At 44.2% G+C, this 20,907-nt stretch overlaps 1 protein-coding gene across 4 annotated transcripts in view; it reads right to left on the bottom strand.

Moving 5' to 3' along the window:
- Prelid2 (PRELI domain containing 2) overlaps nt 1–20,284 on the bottom strand; it is an 86,854-nt gene extending 66,570 nt beyond the window's left edge. For 2 of the 4 annotated variants that reach the window (XR_007228727.3, XM_048419411.3), the window contains exons 1-5: nt 20,040–20,284; nt 17,412–17,590; nt 6,649–6,706; nt 4,134–4,207; nt 1,785–1,945 (exon numbers count right to left, since the gene is read on the bottom strand). Coding sequence is in view for 3 of the 4 variants with exons in the window: in XM_048419411.3 (XP_048275368.1) it covers nt 1,785–1,945; nt 4,134–4,207; nt 6,649–6,706; nt 17,412–17,489 (371 nt within the window). In the remaining variant the exon portion in view is untranslated. The remainder of the gene's footprint in view (nt 1–1,784; nt 1,946–4,133; nt 4,208–6,648; nt 6,707–17,411; nt 17,591–20,039) is intronic. The other 2 variants (XM_048419409.3, XM_048419412.3) reach the window with 2 other exon arrangements.
- Between the last annotated feature and the right edge of the window lie 623 nt (nt 20,285–20,907).

The following is a 20,907-nucleotide window of genomic DNA, read 5'->3' as shown; positions in this document are numbered from 1 at the left end:
ACAGAAGACAGGTGTCTGCAAAGCCTCACCTACCCCAGTCTGCCAGGGCCCAGAGAATGGACTTCCCCATGATCCCCCAGGGCCATGAGAAATTCACAGGTGTTGCTGGAGCCACCAAGACTGTGATATCTAATGACAGCATCTCAAACTAAGATTTCCCGGAACTCAAACTATACCTGTCCTGAAACCCCCCCCCTCCACCACAGTGCCTTAAAACCAGCCTACAAGGCATGCACCCTGTGGGGATCCCTGTGAACCTCATGGACACAGGGAACCACCAGTGTGAGGTGAAGAAGGAAACATGGTTCATCTCAACTTCATGAGCCAACACTGATTCAAACTTCTGGAACCTGACACCCGGCCAGGTTATTGTTGACAAGTTTAAGTCTAGTACAGTTTTGACAAAAAAAGTTTCCTGGTAACAATCATCCCAATTCCATGTGGACAATAAATCTTAAGACGTGACGACATAAAAACTCTTTTGCAAAATATGTGTGACCTCTACCATGAAGATGGATTCCATTGCTTAAGGGCCTAGGATCTGGTATGGTCTGACCAAGATAGCATGGGGGTTAGCAGCTCCCCTACATGTGACAGCGCCCCCAAGGACGGGTTCTATTGACTTAGAAGCAAAGTTAAAAAGGGAAAGCCTGGGATAAGCATTCTGAGGGATTTGGGTGAGGTCTAACCTTATAGGTAGGCTACCAAAAGTCAGCAGGTTATTAACAAGATCTACTCACTCCCAGTATAGATGGACAACAGATATTCATTAACTTCATTGAGGAGACAACCCTGCCTGATTAACATTCCTGGTTTCTCCAGTGCTTATCTATGACCCTCTACACACCATAAAATTCACCTACTATTTCAGGAGGATTTAGTCTACCTGCAGGGTTAAGCAGTAACTGTGGCAGCAGGGACACAACTGTACATATTTGTCATAATTTGTCATATTTGTGCTATGTATAGTTCTGTCACGACTCAGAGAACTGGATGCTAGGGAAGGCAGATTTGATGGTTTATAGATACTCTTGCAACAAATACAACACTTAAAATTCTCACTAAGAGAAACACTCACATATCTTGTAGGAGTCATATTCAGAAGACATACAACTCCTGAATATGATACCCTCCTTTACGACAAAGAGAAACTCGATACCATCAGAGCGTCTACCACAGTGGCAGCGACAAAATACAGTGGAATGGCATGCGGAGGGACAATCTAGCTGTACGTGTATCAGATAGGTAAAGCTCAGAAGCAGTCTAGTAAACATAAAAAGATAAGTGTACAAAAACGTAGATGACATAGACATCATGTGTGTTAAAAAGATATACAAACTAAGCAGGCAAGGTAAGTCTATGCAGAAACACCTCCTTAAGTCTGCTTGAGCTGACCCGTGCTAGGCAGGCCCACTGATGGGTCAAGTGCATGATAATGTCAAGCAAAGTATTTGCCTTGTTTAAACTCTGTTGAATACCTAGGTTACCTTTAAAGGTCCAAAGGAATATTCAACAAATGGGTGACAGTCATTGCTTTTGGAGAGAGTAAGAAAATACCAGAATTTGAAGCGGCACTTGGACAAGAGTTGAGTTCTGTCATATTTCCTCCAAAAGAAAATAGATTCATCTATTACTGACATGACTAAAAATAACATGAAATATGTGTGTAATAGACAGAAACTGTAAGTATGAAATCATGTGCTGTGTATGGATCCCCACACTCAACATACACACACACACACACACACACACACACACACACAGGTGATCACAGACGATCTTACCAATTTGGGTTTTCCACACTTTCCCGGAAGACAGACTCTTCCCTCATGGATGCATACTGTGTCCATGTGAGGCAGTGACTCTGGATAGCCATGTTCCTCTTCTGAAGACTGAGCCATGATTCCTCTTCTAGTCGGATATCAGGTACTTTTAGAATACTCACCTGCCCAACAGAAAGAGGACAGCAATCTCAATTTTGGAAGAGCAAGCTATATGAAGACTCCGCCTGTAGATGATCTCAGTCGCGGCTAACAAACGGAACAAGTCGTCCTGATGGTTGGGTGGCAATTCAGCCACACCCCTCAGTCTCTGATAATCAAGCACACTGTGGCCTCACTACATGCTGCCCAGGACTTGCAAATGGCCTAGGACTGATGTAGGCCCCCAAAAAATTATCAGGTGCTTCTTGTCTTCTCTGGGGCAGGCCTTCTTGCGGTTATGGGTTCTCATCAGGCCCCACCTACATGCGCCCATGCAGGGCCGTCTCAAGAGAAATATTTTCCTCGTTGTAATCTCTGTTCAGTCCCTAGAAACGAATGCTTTCCCAGGTGAAGAAGACAACGAAAGCTACAAAGGCAGAACTGTACAAGTTAGAGCCTTAAATTATTTAAGAATTGAGATACAAGACGAACTTGAATGCCTTTTTAAATAATAGATTCAAAGTGCGTATATAGGGCAAAGGCAGCTATGAACTCTGGAAGAGCCAGTGATAATTTGCTGTTGAAGTGTAACCCAGCTTCCCATCTGCAAGTCAAAAGGAGTTCATTTTCTTTGTGGTTCTAGCCTCTTTCCACTAAGGAAATAACAGTGATGTAACCCACAATGAGGAATGAATGGAAGCTGCCATTTTTTCCTAGTATAAGCACAGCAATTTAATTTGCACGCTCATCCGTGGGTGCCCAGATTCATTCTGGATCACACAGGGAATGTCTTCTGAGGCACTTTTTAAGTGCCTGTTAAGATGCTCTTCTCCTACGTACTAAAAGACCACCATCAAAAATCCTACATCGTGAATGAAGAGCTTCCCAGCTGTTTAAAGTACTGAGAAAAAAATGGGCCACAGATTGGCCATCTATACTAAACGCCTCACGATTCAGGGAACATGGTGGAAGAGAGGAAAGAAAGAAAGCAGGGGAGGAGCGCTGTAGAAGGGCATCTGATGGACACACCATGGCCGTTGTGCATATGAACTCGTACCAGCTCTGCTTACCTGCCTAAGACCTGCATGGGATCAAGCAAATTAAAACTTCCAGCATAGAGAGCACAGACAGGGGAGGGCTTAGCTGTGGAGTTACTGTAGTTGATGGCTGCTAAAGGAGGGAGAGCCACTTTCTTTGGAGGGGTACCCATGCCCCAGGAGATAACTACTAACCCAAGCAGATATGGGCAACACTAACTGGACACAACAAGATTTAAAAATAGTAATATTAGGACAAATATAGGGGAGCATGAAGCTGGGAGGGAGATTCTGAAGGAAATTGGAGGGGGAAGGGAGTAGATAAGATCAAGACATATAAATATATACACATATATATGTATATATATGTACACACATACATATACTCACACATCTACATACAAAATTCAGAATAAATAAAAACTTTTCTTTTATACTTCTACAGCTAAGCATGGTGGTACACACCTGTTACCTCCATACTTAGATGGCTGAGGCAGAAGGATTATCTTCAGTTTGACACCATCCTGGGCTACACTCTAAGTTCCAGGCCCTCCTAGACTACGGAGTAAGGCCCTCTCTCAAGAAGAAAAATCCATGTATGGTTCAAGCCATGCAAATGACGTTTTCAACTTACCTCCATCCAATACAGAATCATCAGAGAGCTTAAGGGTTTCAAAGAGAGAGAACAATTTTCCGTCATGAACATTCTGGCATCAGTAGCCTTAATTAACAGAACTATGCACGGAAAGCCTTGCATGGGGCACGAAGAATACGATGATCTCAGTGCATTACAAGGAGAAGAATGGACTCCCTCACCAAACATGGGACTAACACTTACAATCTTCTCACTTCTGATTATTCTTACCTGTTGCTAGTCGTGATCAGACTAGAAACGATAACGCTTCATTCAAAATGCTGAAAGTACCCCCAAAATAATCATCAAATCGCCCCATATCCACAAAGGGCCTTCACAGAAAGGACAGAGATGAGACACTCCAGAGGCATCTGCCAAAACTGGGGTGGACATGGAAGAAGTATTTCCCTTACAAAACTATGAGAGTGGACAGTGGGACATTCTGACACTCCCTTCGATCAGAAAATGCTGTCTTTTTCTATGACTATGAAAATTCCTCAGTTTTATACCCACTGTGATTAAACTCGGAAATGAATTTACCTTTCTTAAAATTTCTGGCACCACATTCTGACAGATAGCAATCCTCTTTCTATAGATGAGTCCTGTTGATTCATCTGGAAGAAGAAAATTTCAGAGCCAAAACATAATTAGGGAGAAACGTATTCTTATCTAAAAGTCCATGGAGCTTTTTAGTTCAACTTCAATTTTCAACATATAGAATTCTCATAGATAAGGCTTGACACGAAATGAAGTTTTCCGGGGGCTGGAGAGATGACTCGGTGACTGAGAGTGTTTACCACTCTTGTAACGAGTAAACAAGCTTGGCTCCCAGCACCCACATCAAGCAGCTCACAACTGCCTAGAACTCCACTTCCAAGAGATCCAGCAAATCTGGGTTCCTCAGACACCTACACCCGAGCACACGTACGCCACAGGCATACACATAAACACCATGTAAAAATAAAATAAATCTTTTTTTAAAAACATTCTGTTTTTCAGATCAGTTTTCTGAGCCAAATCACAAATGCTCGAGGGATATATGTGAAACAAGTCCGAACACATGGGCTAAAGTCAAGACAATGAATCACAAACCGGCCACCACGCTAGATGATCAGTGTCAAGCATCCAGTGGCAGTGGCCAGTGGCCACCAGCTCAACAACAAGGAGGGTGGTAATAGAGTCTGCCAGCTCCTGGACCACACCGTCACACCTAGATTTCTGACCATTTCATTTAAACCAGTAACTAATTAACTACATGAGCCACACTCACTGAGGAATAAAACCCCTGAGACCAGAACAGTCCTAGAGGGAAAGTTAAAGCTACTGAGAATAAGTGTAAGTTATGATGAGAGGAAACAGAAGAAAAAAAGGCAAACTGTGAAGTGCTGTCATTTCTCTGTGAATTGCTGAGACTCAGACACAAGGCAAGGTTTCTCAGCACTCTAACTACAGCTGTCCTAACCCCTGCTGCAAACACCATGACCACCAGGAACCTGCAGTCAGGAAACAAATGCTCCATCCCCAGCAGTCCTTTGGTAACCTCAGACAATGTGAATAGCACATATAGTAAAAATGGAGTTGCTTCTGGGCATGTAGGCACAGGCCTTTAACACCAGCCCTGGAAGGCAGAGGCAGGTGGTTCTCTGTGAGTTCTAGGCCAGCCTGGTGAGTACAGGATGTTTCAGATCAACCGGGGTTAAATAGTAAAAAATAAAATAGAGACAAATATGACATCCTGAAATTAACAAGATCATTTTACCATTTGACAGATAAAGACCTTAAGCCTTTGAAAAGTTTGGTCATGAGGGAAGTAACAGAATCAGGATTCGAAATTAGGTTTGTCTCAAACCAGAAAGCAAGTTTGTCCCACATTACATACAGGTGCACGAGAAAATGCTTTTGAAATCTATTTCTATAGCTACAGATATGCAGAAAGCAGCCCCATAAATAAGACAGTTTCATGTTTACGCAGCAGAGGAAGCTACAGCCACATCACCCAGCTGTAGCACCTATGGTTTCAAAGGCTGAATTCTGAGCATGCTGGGCCAGGCTCTGGCTGTCTCCACAGGCTTGGGCATCAAGCGTGCCCATGCTCAGAGCTCCTGGCACTGCCCACTCCTCAAGTCCCAATACTAACAGTCACAGTGCTTCCCCAGAAGGAGGGAATGCAAAGAGCACCAGAGACCCCAGCACCCCACCCCAACCCCCGAGGTGGAACACAGTGGACATTTTCTGAAGGGGTCATGAGGTATATAATTTAGATCTGTGGGCCATATGGTCTCTTTCGCAAATATTCAGTTCTTACTGTAACTCAGATGAAGCAGCCATTGATAGCATACAGAGGGAGTGTCTAATGTGCAGCAAAACCTTGCTTACAAAAACAACACAGCGTGAGCCATAATTTGCCAAACTACAGTTATGGTTCCACAATCTAAGCAATTTATGGCAACATCACATCTGTCTGCTGTTTTTTTAATAGCCCAGGCTAATCTTGAATTCCTAGTTCTTCCTGCCTCCACCATTCAATGGCTGGGGTTACAGACACGAACCTCACCATGCCTAGTTCATCTGTGCACTATCCACAATTATTTTGCCATCTACAAATTGACATGTGATAGAGATACAGCCAAATGAGCTTAGGTAGGTTAGTCTCTCTGTGCTTTAGTTTCATCCTGCGTTAAACAGGAAAAATCATAATTCCTACCTCAGACATTATTCTAAATGTTGAATAAGCAAATGAAAAATGTTGGCACATATTAAGTACTTCAACATGCTACCTGAACCATTATGCCCGGCCTCAGTCTCACCATCAAATATAACTTAAAAAGTGACAAGGGTCCTGCCTGAGATGTAATAGACACACACATACACACATGCACACACACGGACACACATACACACATTCATGCACATGCATGCACACGCATGCAACATATTCACACATACACACATGCATGCACACACACATACATACACACACACGTACACACATGCACACACATGCATCCTTTACAAAGTGAGTATAACTAAAGTAGGCCATATTCAGAGAACTTACCTTTCTTTTCTTCCACAGTTTTTACAGCGATGACATTATTATCCATGGGGTTGGGATACTAAATGAAAACACATAAAGAAAAGTTAGTGTTCTCTTTAGTCAACATGAATTAGCTGATAGAAATAACAGGTACCTGCAACTAGAAAGTATCTTCCAAGAAACCTCTAAGTAAAACCCAGTTTTAATCAAAGATCTTGGTTTTACCGCTTGTTCAAACAAGCGAGGAGGGCTTTCATAAAATCCAGAGGCAATTTATTTAACTGGTGGCGGGGGGGGGTCTTGCCTGCATACCTATGTGCACCAGGTGTGTGCTTGGTGCCAAAGAGAAGATCAGAGGATGACAGGTGCCCCAGAACTGGAGTTACAAATGATTGTGAGCCACCACATCTGTACTGAGAACTGAGCCCAGGTCCAACAAGGGCTCTTAGCAAATGAGCCATCCCTCTGTCTCTAGGAAAACCTTTAGATCCTATCTAAGCCCTGAGCAGAGAAGAGAATGCAGTGGGAATAAACAAAAAATAATAATAACAATAACAACAATAATGAACCAGACTAACATAAATAAGAATAATCTCAGTGTCAGACCTGTGCTAAATGTCATAATTATACCATCCTATCTAACAGCTATTTCATTGTGAAGGAGTTACATAATATTATTACCCCTAATTTTCAAAAGTAGGAACTGGATGAAGATTGGGTTGTTTCAGAAATTAAACAGGCCAGTCCAAAACAGAAAGAATTCCTTTAACTACTGCCCTTGACCATGGCCTGGTGACTGTGTTAGCACCTCAGGCAAATAATCATAAAAGGATAGGGTATCGGGCACATAGCAGCTATTTGATAAATAATTAATTTCTTTTATTAAATTGTCCTGGAAGACAATTTAAATGAATCAACATTTATAATAGCTACCATTTTTAGCCTACTCGATTTACATACATGGTCTGTTAATTCTCAAAAGCATACCATGAGGTTATATGGGTTTTATTTTTTTCTATTTCCTATATGAGAGGTCAGTCTTGGAAAAACTAAATACCCTGCTAAAATAGTTAAAAATTACTGCACCTGGGATAATGTAACTTACCCCAGATACTGTCTGACTGCCTCCACATCCATTGTGAAGTCACCTCTGAGTTACTCTAACACCTTTCTATTAAATGTGGAGGGGGGGGGGGAATCTCTCAAAGCCACATGATAAGTGGCTTCTAACTGGAGACTGATGCTCTTGAGCTACCCCCTGCCCCCTCCCAAGGACCCCAGCTTCATAGTGTGATCAAATGGCATCTTAACACACTGAGCAAGTGCACTGTCCAGGCTGAGGTAGGGGGAGGGGTCCTTTGCCTGGAGAACTTGAGCTTCAGGACTTCTGAATCCTTCTAAATGAAATATAAAACTCTATCAATTTGGGATCCAAAGAACCAAGAATAAGAATAAAGATGCATTTGTGCATGGATTCACTCAGTTCAGCCCTAGATGAAAAGACTCAAACTTACGATGACTACCTCCATGAAACTTAGCCCTCCAGAGATCCACGCTGGTAAGAGAAGGGTGGACCTCGGAGTCTGTCCCTCTACAAAGGATACTTCCTGCACAGAGACATCCAAGATGCACGCAACTCCCTAAACCATGAAGACAGATGTGCGAATTAGCCCTTTTACACTAACATGAAATGAAATTGTTTCCTTTACTGCATTCCAGCTTATTCATTAAATATCCATAAATGCATTCCTAGTAAATGTTACAGTCACGCTGTAAGTTGTAGAAAGATAACTAAACTAAATTGTGAAGGAAAACGCAATGCATCAGCAGGCAGGCACAGATTACATCACTAAGTTGTCAGTGAAATTCTTACAGGTTAAACTATGCAATTTCACACTTCCATTTCATTTTAATATTTACCTACTAAGGAAAAGGATATTCATTTAAATAAGGATCCTTTTCATCTTTTTGTGATTAAACAGGCAGGAAGATAAAAATGAATGGATAGATAGACAGACAGATAGACAGCGTCTTAGTTTGGGTTTTATTGCCATGAAGAGACACCATAACCATGGCAACTTTTATGAAGAAATTCATTTAATTGTAGCTGGCTTACTGTTCAGAGGGTTAGTCCATTATCATTATGGTGAGAAACATGATGGCATGCAGACAGAAATGGTGCTGAGAGTTCTACAACTTGATTCAAAGGCAGCAGGGAAAGACAGTGCCTGGCTTGAGCTTCTGAGACCTCAAAGCCTATCCACCAGTAACACAACTCCTCCAACAATGCCACACCTCCTAATAGCACAACTCCCTGTGAGCCTATGGGGGCCATTTTTTTTCAAACTACGATAGATAGATAGATAGATAGATAGATAGATAGATAGATAGATAGATAGATAGATAGATACATTCATACATAGATAGATAGATAGATAGATACATTCATACATAGATAGATAGATAGATAGATAGATAGATAGATAGATAGATAGATAGATAGATAGATAGATAGATAGACAGATAGAGACAGGGAAATACTGTTCCAGACACTGAGGATGTGGTCAGGAAATGAAAACCATGTAGCCTCTTAAAATAGTCATACATTACTTGAAGAAACAAACAAAAGCAGTAGATAAATATGTCGGATCTGCTTAAGAGAAAAATAAGACAGGGTGATAGATGGAAAAGCAGGGCGAACACAGTAGAAAACACTTAAAGGTCACTCATTTCACAGTCCTTGCAAACAGCTATAAGAAAATGGAACTTTTAATAGCTAAACATGAGACCATGAACTATTCACTCTCGCAAAAATCATTTGCAAAATCTAAGTTGTTTTCCTCCATGAGTTAACAGACATAGACCTCAAGTTTCCATAAAGAATGGCGAAGGAAATTAGAGGTTTGTGTGAAACAGCTAAATACGGTGACACGGATGGCACGTATTTTAATGCATTTCAGAAATTAAAAATGTATTGAACCAAGGCTCTCTCTACCTGGCATTACTTGAAATAATAGAATGCCATCTTGTGGTAACCTACATAGTCCTGTTTTAATTCTTACCACACAAAACACATGGAAAGCCTGATACTCAGAGAGTTAAGGGAGGAGAGGTTGCTCAGAGCTCATACTAGGAGCCCTTCCCACCAGCCTGGGACGACCTCAAGTACCACTCATGATTTCTGGACATCTATTCCAACACCATATGACTATAGAACTTGATCCAATCAGATCCAGATCCGTACTGCACACCCTGCATGGGCTACACAGTGGCTGCTCTGCACGATCTCATTTGGTTCCCTTTCAAACAAGGAAACACACTAGTGAGTATTATATGTGCTCTGTCTGTTAAAAAGTCTTCTGTGTAAATCCTGCGCGCGAACAGAGATTGGCCTGCCCAACCCCACTCCATGTTCCAGATGCTCCTGGAAGCAACGCGGTCTGTTGACCCAGTTTCTGACAAAATACCCTTGTCTTTCTCGAGCCTGGTTCAGTGGCCGTGTACACACACCAGGTGCGCTGTATTTTATCGGTGAGTCTGGAGTGTTCCCAAGGTACATTTGGCTTCATTTTCTTATCTGATTTATGATTTTAGTTTTTTCATAGAAAAAGCAGGCTCACTCCTTTCCTTTCCCATGATGTAAGTCTACTGCAGCACTAAAAAAGGTAAAATGCATACCCACCACCCACCCCTTTTCATTTTCCTCTTCACATATTAAAAGAAGCCAGAAACCATTTGAATGGAGGCTTCATGAATGGGGAAATAAAGCTACTCCTGGAATCCATAGGTTATTAAATGAAAACCCCTTTTCCAGGGATGGGCTACCTCCCTACAAATCCCTCTGAGGCCTCCAAAAAAATACAGGTGGTTGCCGCCGCTGTGGGCTACCCACTGGAACTAGATGTTAAGACCCTCTTGATGAAGACGGCACATGCTCTGGTCTAAGGGCATGGAGAAATTAAGCTAGAAGTGAGCTGGATGCTCTCTCCCTGGCAACTACCAGGGTGAGCAGTGCTACACAGACAACTGTAGAGAAACTGGAGCAAGACTCCAGTTGTCTTGCTTGGCATTGGACCCTGCAAACGATTTTGTTGAATCTCCAGGCCAGATGTGCCCACTAGTGCAACAGTAGCAAGTCCACTGTGGGGTAACCAACCACTTTCTCACTGGATTTGAGGCCTGCTTCATAGGGCAGAACCAGTGCTCGATACAGGAAGCCTGGTCAAAGCCCTGTAGCTGGAGGGGTCCTGGTTCTACTGGAAAGGCTGCTGCTGCCGTTTTGCTAACTGGATTTGCTCTGTCCATCAAACTGGCTTCTAAGTAATTATGTTTATTCCCATAGATGAATGCTGCTGCCACCTCTGGGCAGAGACCCTTCTTTTTGCAGTAAGAGGTGGTTACTGAGAAGACATAACTGCTGGCCAAAGTTCTGAGAGTCAGTGACTATTGAACATTCAGCCCTGAATAGAACATCTATATCACCCCCTTCAAGGCTCAGAGAATACGGCGAAAGAGGAGATTTAAAGAAAGTAGGGGCAGGAGAAAGGGGTAGAATGTTGTAGAACAAGGTCTCCAAAGTATAGCACAGCTTTTGTACTCTTTTTTATTTTGTATTTTTATTGTTTTTATTGTTATTATTTTTCTCCTCTCCCTTCTCTTCCTCCCCTCTCCCCTTTTACCCTCTCCCTTGACCCTCATACTCCACTTTACTCAGGAGAGCTTGTCTTTTTCACCCTCCTGTGTAGATCCGTGTGTGTCTCCCTTGGGGTCCTCTTTGTTGTCTAGTTTCTCTGAGATTGGGCTGTTGCACTCGTAAACTCACAGAGCTGACAAGATTGGACTTTATCAACATTGTTCCGTGATGGGGGGGGGCACTTATAATGGCTCACCCTTCCCTGGAGATTTCTAGGCAGTTAACTGCTGCTGGTGGGGTGAAGCTCACCCTTTCCTCTCTGAAGATCTATAGACAGTTAATGGTTGGGGGAGTCAGGGGAGACATTTTCTTCCGTGGTGTAGTTACTGATGAGACAGCCACACTCTTGTAGATAGGCCCTGTCCATTCTCCTGTAAGCACCCAAATGAAATTAATTTGCCCCATCCCTCTGTCTCTCTGTGTCGCTCTCAGATACACACCACACACACACACACACACACACACACACACACACACACACATACACACACACATCATAAAATGTGGGAAGCAGTTGGGAAGAGGAAGGGTATCAGCTGGTGTGGGAGAGAAACAATAGAGGGTAATGAGTTTAAATATGATAAAAAATACATTATATATGTACAAAACATCATGATGCAACCCATTATTACCTATAACTCATATACATTAATAAAAAGTTGTTTAAAAGAGAGGCCCAAAAGCCACATGATGTCAAGTTTGGAGAATGTCCGTCAAAGCAAATACATAATTATTAAAGTAAGAGACCAAGAAATTGAGTCCATCTGTGATAGGAATCTTTAGTGCACTTATGGGTGGAGCCTTATGAAGCTATAGCCTCTACTTTTGTTTGCTAAGGGAAAGATCATCATTCAGGAAGTATTCTCTGAAGAGCAGGAAGTTATTAAAATATCAGCTATCTGTAAAGTTCAGAAGTCAATACCTGCCTTTTGAAACACAGTCCTCTGCCTCATACTCAATGTCTTCATAGGAATCACTGTGAATCTGCTTTTGAATAGGGCTATCTGAGAAAGCACAAAGAATGAGGACCATTAGCAGAAACGTATCTGCTCGATCCACTATAAGGGGATCTGCTACCCAGCTGCTTCCAAACATGTACAAAGGGCCTTGCTGTGTGCTCAGCTACACAGAGACATCACCGTATACTGCCCATCCTTTTCATGGTCTCCATAAAGTAGCTCACTCCAGAAGAAAGGCAAAGTTGACTTATTGCAAGATCAAATGAGTCACCAGTTAATCAAGACTTCATTGATCTGCCTGGTGTGGTAACTCATGCCTGTGAATTGTAGCACTGGGGAGGCTGGGGAAGAGTACTGAGTGCCCAAGGCCAGCCTGAGCTACAGAGGAAAACGCAATTTTAACAAATGCACTTTGCCCCATGTTATATGTCTGTAGATGCCCCTGAGACAGCTTGGCACAATAATCAATATGTTTCTCTCTGCTCTCCCTGACAGGAAGCACCTTCAGGACAAGGTCATGTTTTATTTATTGTCAAAGGGTGCACAGGTCTACCATGAATAACAATTAATAGGCATATAATGAATATGTAACTATTAGCACTTGGATAGATAAAATATCTTCTTTCCCGCACTAAGCCACAGCCTCCACCTAGATGAGTTACTAAGCACGCTTTAAAATTTAAATTGCACTTAAAAAATAATTTATCATGCAGATGTGCACCATTATTCATGCTCACCTTCTCCCTTATTGTTCTAAGTTGGTAAAGATTTCTGCAGGCTGCTTCCCCCTCAGTGTGAAGCTTTTCAGTTTCACACTCCCGAGCAAATGTAAAGACACATAGAAGTTAGCAAGGGCTTTTTGAAAGCACTTGCCAACCCCCAACATTAAGCTAGGAGTTTATGTGGAAGTACACGCATTAGTTAATATCCCCCAGCAGACTTAGAAGATGGCTATTGTCCTGATTCTATAGATAAGGAAACTGAGGCACAGAAACATGAATGGAGCTGGTCACACCCCTTCAGCTGTCGGCACTACAGCCTGACATGAGAGCCATGCTCCTCACCCCAACTTCTCCTTCACGTCGCACCTCGGCTTGCAGGAAAGCCGAGGAATGGAAGGTGAAAAGTGCCGCCCAGCACAAAGCATAAAGATCATCTCGAGGCACTGCCTGACTCTGGGGCCTAACATCTAACCAAACCACTGATGTGGGGCATGTAGATCTTCCTAAACACATATGGGGCTCCATGGGGAAAGATGTTCCACACATGTAAATGTCCAGTCTGCAAGGGGCTGAAGATGGGATCAGAAGGAAACATTAGTAATTACCCAATCAGCTTCCCACTCTAAATGTAAATAGCCATTCATAAATCACCTATATGAGCTTAAGGGTAAACACTGATCCATTCCATGTAGCATGCCGCTGGAATAAATAAAAGCTCAGGCCACTGATGGAAGTAAAAATTTATTTTACACCATTTTCTTACAGTATTCCAGGAATGCTTCTGGACCCTGTGTTGACTTTCATCTGTTGGGGTTTTGGTTTGTTTCATTTTGTGAAATGGACAGAGGGTGTTTCACTGTGTTGCCCAGGTTGACCTCAACCTAATGAGCGCACACAATCCTCCTGCCTCAGCTTCCCAAGTACTGACTTTTGTGCAAAATTGTCTACTATGAACCACAGGAGGGTGAGCTTTCTTCATGGAACAGAGTTTGTTGAATGTTTCCTGTGTTCTAGAGTTTCTCTGGGTGCTTGGAATACAATGGAAACAGCTGACACAAATCTCCATGGAGTTCACCCACATTCGCAAGGAGCAAAGTCAACTTGAACAAGTCCACAGCGAAAAACCGCAAGCTCTCTGGACTGGTTTGGACAGACCTGAAAATCCACTCATCACCATAGCTCATTTGCATCTTTAGTACTGTCTTTACATTCCAGGCAGATGACATGTAAGGAATTCTCTTAGCACCCAGCACACGAGAGACACACACCCACCAAAAGGACTCCAGAAGCCTCCACAAAGAACTGCCATCTATGTCACCACATTTGTTTACACAACTTCCTGGTCAAACAGAAGGAAAACACTCTAGGGATGAGTGCTGGGATGGTAAGAATTATACAGCCGGGCAGTTGGTAGTGCATGCCGTTAAGGCAAATCTCTGAGTTCAAGACCAACCTGGTCTACAGAGCAAATTTCAGGACAGCCAGGCTACACAGAGAAACCCTATCTGAGAGACAGAAGAAGGAAAAGAAGGAGGAAGAGGGTAAGGAGGAGGAGGAGAAAAGGAGGAGGAGGAGGAGGAGGAGGAGGAGAAGGAAGAAGAAGGAGGAGGAGGAGGAGGAGGAGAAGAAGAAGAAGAAGAGGAAGAAGAAGAAGAAGAAGAAGAAGAAGAAGAAGAAGAAGAGGAAGAGGAAGAGGAAGAGGAAGAGGAAGAGGAAGAGGAAGAGGAAGAGGAAGAAGAAGAAGGAAACCAAGGAACCCAATGGCAGAGTGGGGCCACAGATCCTGCAGTAGTCAGAGACCACAGTTTCTGTGCTGGGTAGCATAGCCCTCTTCCATGAGGAGGCTGAGGAACACCGTACTCCACAAACAGAACATTGGATCTTTTGTTTTCTAGGTACCATTCATCTTTGAAAGCATGTGGCTAATGTTTTGCCCACAGCCACCAACAGACAGGTGGAAGGAGATCAAATAATCTTCAGGTTTTAAAAATAGTCATGAATTAGAACTTGGAAAGCGAGTCTGAACATACCAAAAGCCACAGATCAGTGGATTCTATTTAAGACACGATGTCCTCAGTTCTAAAGCAGCTTTGCCCACCATTGTACAAAATCAGATTAAATGTCCCCAGAGCTTCTCACATGAGTGTTCCTTCTGTCTACTGCTTTGTTTAAAAAAGAAATCCATTATTATTTTTAAAAAAATCATCATCATAAAGACCAAAAGAAAAGTAAAAGCATATTTTGCCTGAAATATAACTCTTTCTATCCAAAGCTTTATAAAAAGCACATGCCTGCCAAACTGTTACACTTTTGATCCTCAGAACCAGCCGAGAAGGTGGTGGCATCACCGTGAGAAAAGGAGGCCATTGTACAGCTAAGCATTCCGCCCATTGCATGGAGACTCTTAATCAGGGAGTCAGTGGACAATCCCCACCCTGAGGAAGCAACTCCTTTTTCAGAAAATCAGTATTTTTATAATTCTTTGAGATCTTCACACAATGCACTTTGATCATATTCACCCCAGTTCCTCTCCTTAACTCCTCCCAGACCTAGTCGCATCTTCTACCCACCCCAACTTCATGTCCTCTCATTATTATTATTATTATTATTATTATTATTATTATTATTATCATTATCATTATCATTATCATTATTATTATTATTATTATTATACTCATCAACTCTAAGTTATGCTCTCCATATAGTTCTAGGTGTGGGGCCATCTACTGGAGTATTATAGACTTCCAGGAGCTACACCCTTGAGGAAAATTAACTCTCCCTCCCTAAGAAGCCATGAACTGCCCATAGGTAGGGTCAGAAACCCATTTCCACTCTATGCTCGAATACTCAGTGTCTAACTGTTCTATACTTCATTAGGGAAGTGTTTTTCTGAAGTAGATGGTGGCTAACACAGAAATTCGCAACTAGTCAAATGGCAGAGAAAAAAGGACTGTGGCGTGCACACCAACACACACACACACACACCAAGGCTCAGAGAGACCATTCAAAGAGGAGAGGAAAAGTCTGTAAGAGCCAGAGGTCAGGAGGACCAGAAGAAAACAGTGTCTTCTGGACATGACAGGAACTTACTCTCATAAGCCACAGCAGAAATGGCTGCCTACCGGAATTCCTTTTTGTTGATATGTTGGTTTCATTTGTTTGGTTTGGGGTTTTCTGGGACAGGGTCCAGCTACTTAGCCCAGTGAACACAAGCATGTCATGACCATCCTGTCTCAGACTCACCATTGCTTGGATTCCAGGCATGCGTCACCACACTTGGGTCCCTTAGCGGACTATCTTATAAGGATTGCATCACATGTTGATGAAGGTCCTTATATACGTGACCTCAGCTATACCACATTGCACACTAAATCCAACCACCTGAGCTCAGTCGACCCACAGAATCACCAGCATTAAAAGCCTGTCACTAGGCAAGGTCACTAAGCTCTGGAGTGGTTTGTTGCACAAAAACAGCTAACATCTGCTGCGTCCCCCCCATCGCACATCTAGGCTAAGCTTCATGTTAAATACAGAGGTCCACCTGAAAGAGGAGACTCTGAGAAGCAAATGCATCAAGGAGCACTACACCCAGCAAAGCAGAACCTTGAGCCACTGTCCTTCCCGCTCATCTCCTGAGTAGCCACTGTGTCGGGGCTGGACACACAGACTGTTGGTAAGACATAGACTTCGGATTAGATGGGTTGAGATCCCGGCTCTCCTTCCTGCTAGGTGGGGGTGCTTAAACAGTTACCTAGACTTCTCTGAGCCTCAGTTTCCCCCACAATGTGAATAAATCAGTCATGATGACTTCTTGGGCTGCTTGGAGAAGTAGAGATGATACTGTATTATTCAGAGCAAATGCCCACATGAATACACATATACACACATACATATGTACACACATACATACATACGCACATATATACACGCATGTGTGTACACATGTGCACATACACACTGAGTGAGAAAGAGAGAGAGACAGACAGACAGACAGAGGGAGGAAGAAAGGGAGAGAAGGAGGGAGGGAGGGAGGGAGGGAGGGAGGGAGGGAGGGAGGGAGGGAGGGAGGGAATGATGGGTTGCCTAGAAAACTCCTATCCATGTTTCAGCAAAGCTTTTATAGATGTGGTTTTTCTGAGAAAGCCTACCTGAAGGCCTCCACATAGGACTGCTGCAGGCCTCCCCAGCACCCTGCAGGTTTCTTGTGTGAAGTATTCATCACCCACTGAAATTATGCTGACCTCGTCATCATTTATTAATGTTGGTCTCATGCTTTAAAACCCATCGCCTGTGCCTGCAACTGTTGCATGGGAGTTCATTGCAAAGAAGCGTGTGTATGGTGTGCTGTGCATGGTTTGGCGGACAGACATCTGCTCCAGGAGTTGAAAGGGGAGGAGGGCCAAAAGTTACCTCTGACCTTCCAGACGGTCCGTGAGGCCTAGACAAAGTGTCCCTCACATTCTGAGAAGGCAGGAATCTCCTTCTCATGACGACAATCCTTCCCCAAAGGACAGTTACAGTTTGTTTCTTGACTGCTCCCCACAGGCTGTGTGATAATGGCTAGGTCTCAGGGCAGCTCTGTGTGGATTCTGGAAGAGGTGGAGAATGGCAGGAAGAAATTAGGTCCATGCCCTTCAGTTGCATTATGGGACCTCAGTCCATCCACCCTTTTCTACTCTGCTCCCTGGCTCAGACCCAAAGTTTGCTCCACCCTGGGCCCCACCTTGAGATGCTGCCCCTCCACAGGCCCAGAGTGGCAGGGCAACCGGGCTGGTAATTTTTTTTGTCAACTTAACATCAAGTAGCATCACCTGCAAGGACGGAGCCTCAACTGAGGGACTCCATCTTTCAGACTGGCCTGTGGGCGTATCTGAGGGACAATTTCTTGATGAAGGATTGATGTGGGAGGGCCAATTCCATTACGGGTGGTGCCATAACTTGCAGGCTGAGCAAGGCATGGCAAATAAGCCAGTGATGTCCCTCCATGCCTCTGGGTCCCTGCCCTGAGATTATGCCTTGTCTTCCCTCAATGATGGACTATGGCCTGGGAGCTACGACATGAAATAAATCCTTCTGTCCTTCTGTTTTTTGGCCAGTGTTTTCCCAGCGCATCAGAGGAGCAAACGAGGACAGAAATTGGTACGGAAGAGTGGGATATGGCTGTGATGGACCTGACCGTGGCGGTTTGGGGGGAAGAATTGTGGGAGGAGTTTCATAAGCTGTTACAAGAGACTGGAAGGAAGTTAGCTGAGCTGAGCGAGCCAGGGAAAGCGAGCCAGTAAGCAGCATTCCTCCATGGTCTCTACTTCAGTTTCTGCCTTGTGCTCCTGCCCGAATTTCATGCAATGATGAAATGCAGCCCGTAAGTTGAAACAAACCCTTTCCTCCCCAAGCTGCCTTTAGTCAATGTTTCATTACAACAGAAATCAAGCTAGATCGGGTAATGATGGACCGGAGCCTTCATAACTGTGAACCAAAGATAGCCAGTTCCTCCTCACAAGCTCATTACCCCTGGTTCAACACAGCAGAAAAGGGGCCGACACAAAATGCACTGGGGACCCACTCCACACTGCCAGTCTGAACAAAACATGGGGTGTAGGCTGTGTCTTTATGTGCCTAGAAGCCTGGCCCAAGGCAAAGTCTACACCAGATTCACTCACTCATTTCTTCATTCCTTCCTTCATTCATTCATTCACTCATTTATTTCATCAGACTTTTGCTGAGGACCCAGCAGGTACAAGGCACTTTCTAGTCTTTCTAGCTCCCAAAGTTCAATGAGCTATCCCTGAAGGAAAAAAGAAAGAAAGAAAGAAAGAAAGAAAGAAAGAAAGAAAAGAAAAGAAAAGAAAAGAAAAGAAAAGAAAAGAAAAGAAAAGATAAAGATAAAGAAAAAGAAAGGAAAATGTTTGACTGGGAACTTCACCCCATACAAGCTCCCTCCCCTGGGAGTTGCCTCAGTCAGGGGGTTAGGGTGAAGCCTCCAGCCAAGCAGAAAGAAAGAAAAGAAAAGAAAATGAAAGGAAAAAAATAAAGGTCTTCCCAGCAACACTGTACTGAATACCCTACCTTGGGTCCCCAGCTGTGTCTCTCTCAGCAATGGAGGCCCCTCCTGTAATGGAGGTTCTAACCATCCTCCCTGCACCCGGTGGCTATCTTCCAGGCTAGCCAGATCCCATGCTACAATTCACTGGCAGCTACAGGGACTTAGAAGACTTAAAGGTACAACTCCTCATCTTACAAACACGAGATCTTGGCGAGAAGATCTCCGACCAGGGTCACCCAGAGACCGAAGTGAACTGGAAACAGATTAGTCCAGGATCCCACCCCACAGGTCTGGGTGACAACCAGTTCTCAAGAATGTTTTCCACTTTACTGTTAGCCTGAGGCACCATCCGAGGAGGAGCCCTCAGGAGGGCTGTTGAACCCAAAACTGCAATGTTATAAACAGCAGTATTTCAAAGACCTTATAACCATCGATCCTCTGATAAACACTCTTTACTAATTAATTATCTCACTCGAATTCTCACAACCACACTAGGAGTGTGCGTTGTTATTCTCACACCACAGATTAGCAAACTAAGGTCCAGAGAAAGTGAGCTCTGCGGGAAGCCCCACAGCTATTTAGGAAAAGAGAAAGACTTGAAACAGTGTAGCAACGCTGAGTCTACCACGATCACAGCTTCAAGGCCGTGCGTTAGAGTTTAAGGAGGGGGTGATGAACTGGAATACTGGACCAGAAGATCCACCCAGGGAAGCCACCCAGAGCCAACATCCTCCGCCTGAGGCAAGCAGGATGCGGACGTGAGGCCCGGCACGGCAGCCTCCGCTCCTCCTTGAGAGCAACCTTCGAGGAATTCCGCCTCCACCCTCCCCGGTGCATCCCGAAAGCATCACGCGCGCTGGAGGGGGACCCGGAGAATGGATTAGGACCACTGAGCTTTTAGGGGTCCTGTCACTGCGCGACAGGGGGAGGTCGGAGGCGGTGGACAGTTAGGCTCTCGGCAGCGGACGCACCGCCCAAGTCGGAGGGACTGATACCTTTCGGAGGAAGCAAGCGACCACCTGCTCGAAGGGGTACTGGAACACCTGGTGAACGTCCACGGTGACCCCCATGTCGCGAACCCGGTCTCCAGGCGCCTCGCCGAGCTCCGGCCACACCCCTTTTCAAACTTCTTAAACTTTATTGTCCCCCTCGGAGACAACGCTATAGGTCACACCCACGTCCCCTTTCACTTGTGTTCTTTAAAGATAGCACCGGAGACGCCCCAGATCCCAGCGACGGGGAAGCCAGGCTCAGTCCACGTGCCCTCCCTGGCCACGCTTGCAGATAGTGCCCTGCCTCTGAGCCACCCGGTTACACCCTTGCAACCCTGTGCTTTGCAGCCAGAATTTTAAGCCGTCAGTGCCGGAGGTCACAGAATATATCCTCTGTTGACAGAACCAAATAGGAAAAAGATGTAATAAATACATTAAGTCTCCGCCCTGAAACTGTGGGTGTGTGTGGTGTTACAACCTGGCTCAGCTAAGCCCAGCCAGACAAAGGCCAGCGGCTGCACGCGTCACTAATCTGCCTGAGGAGTGCAGCTGGGCCTCTGGCGAGGAGGAAGCTGCTCTTCTCCCAGAACAATCTAGGAAAGAGAGGCCTATGCATGTAACTCGGAAGTTCCTTGGCTAAGGTTAAGCACCAGCCAGCAAGAAAAGGGATACAAAAGAAGTGTGTTCTTTCTTTCAAAGAGCAGTTGTTACTAGAGGAAGCAAATGTTATGTTTAGTCACTGAATTATTCACCTGTTTCTACACACGTGCTGTGTGCCAGACACTGCAGACTCAACAGAGAATCCGACCTGTCCCTGCTGTTGGGTAAAATGAATGCGCCGTGGGATTTGACACCCACTCAATAATGTAGG

The sequence above is a fragment of the Myodes glareolus genome, chromosome 13 (genome assembly GCF_982192425.1).
Source record: "Myodes glareolus chromosome 13, mMyoGla1.1, whole genome shotgun sequence".
In the NCBI taxonomy this organism is placed as follows: Eukaryota; Metazoa; Chordata; class Mammalia; order Rodentia; family Cricetidae; genus Myodes; species Myodes glareolus.
This window is presented reverse-complemented; position numbering and strand designations above follow the sequence as displayed.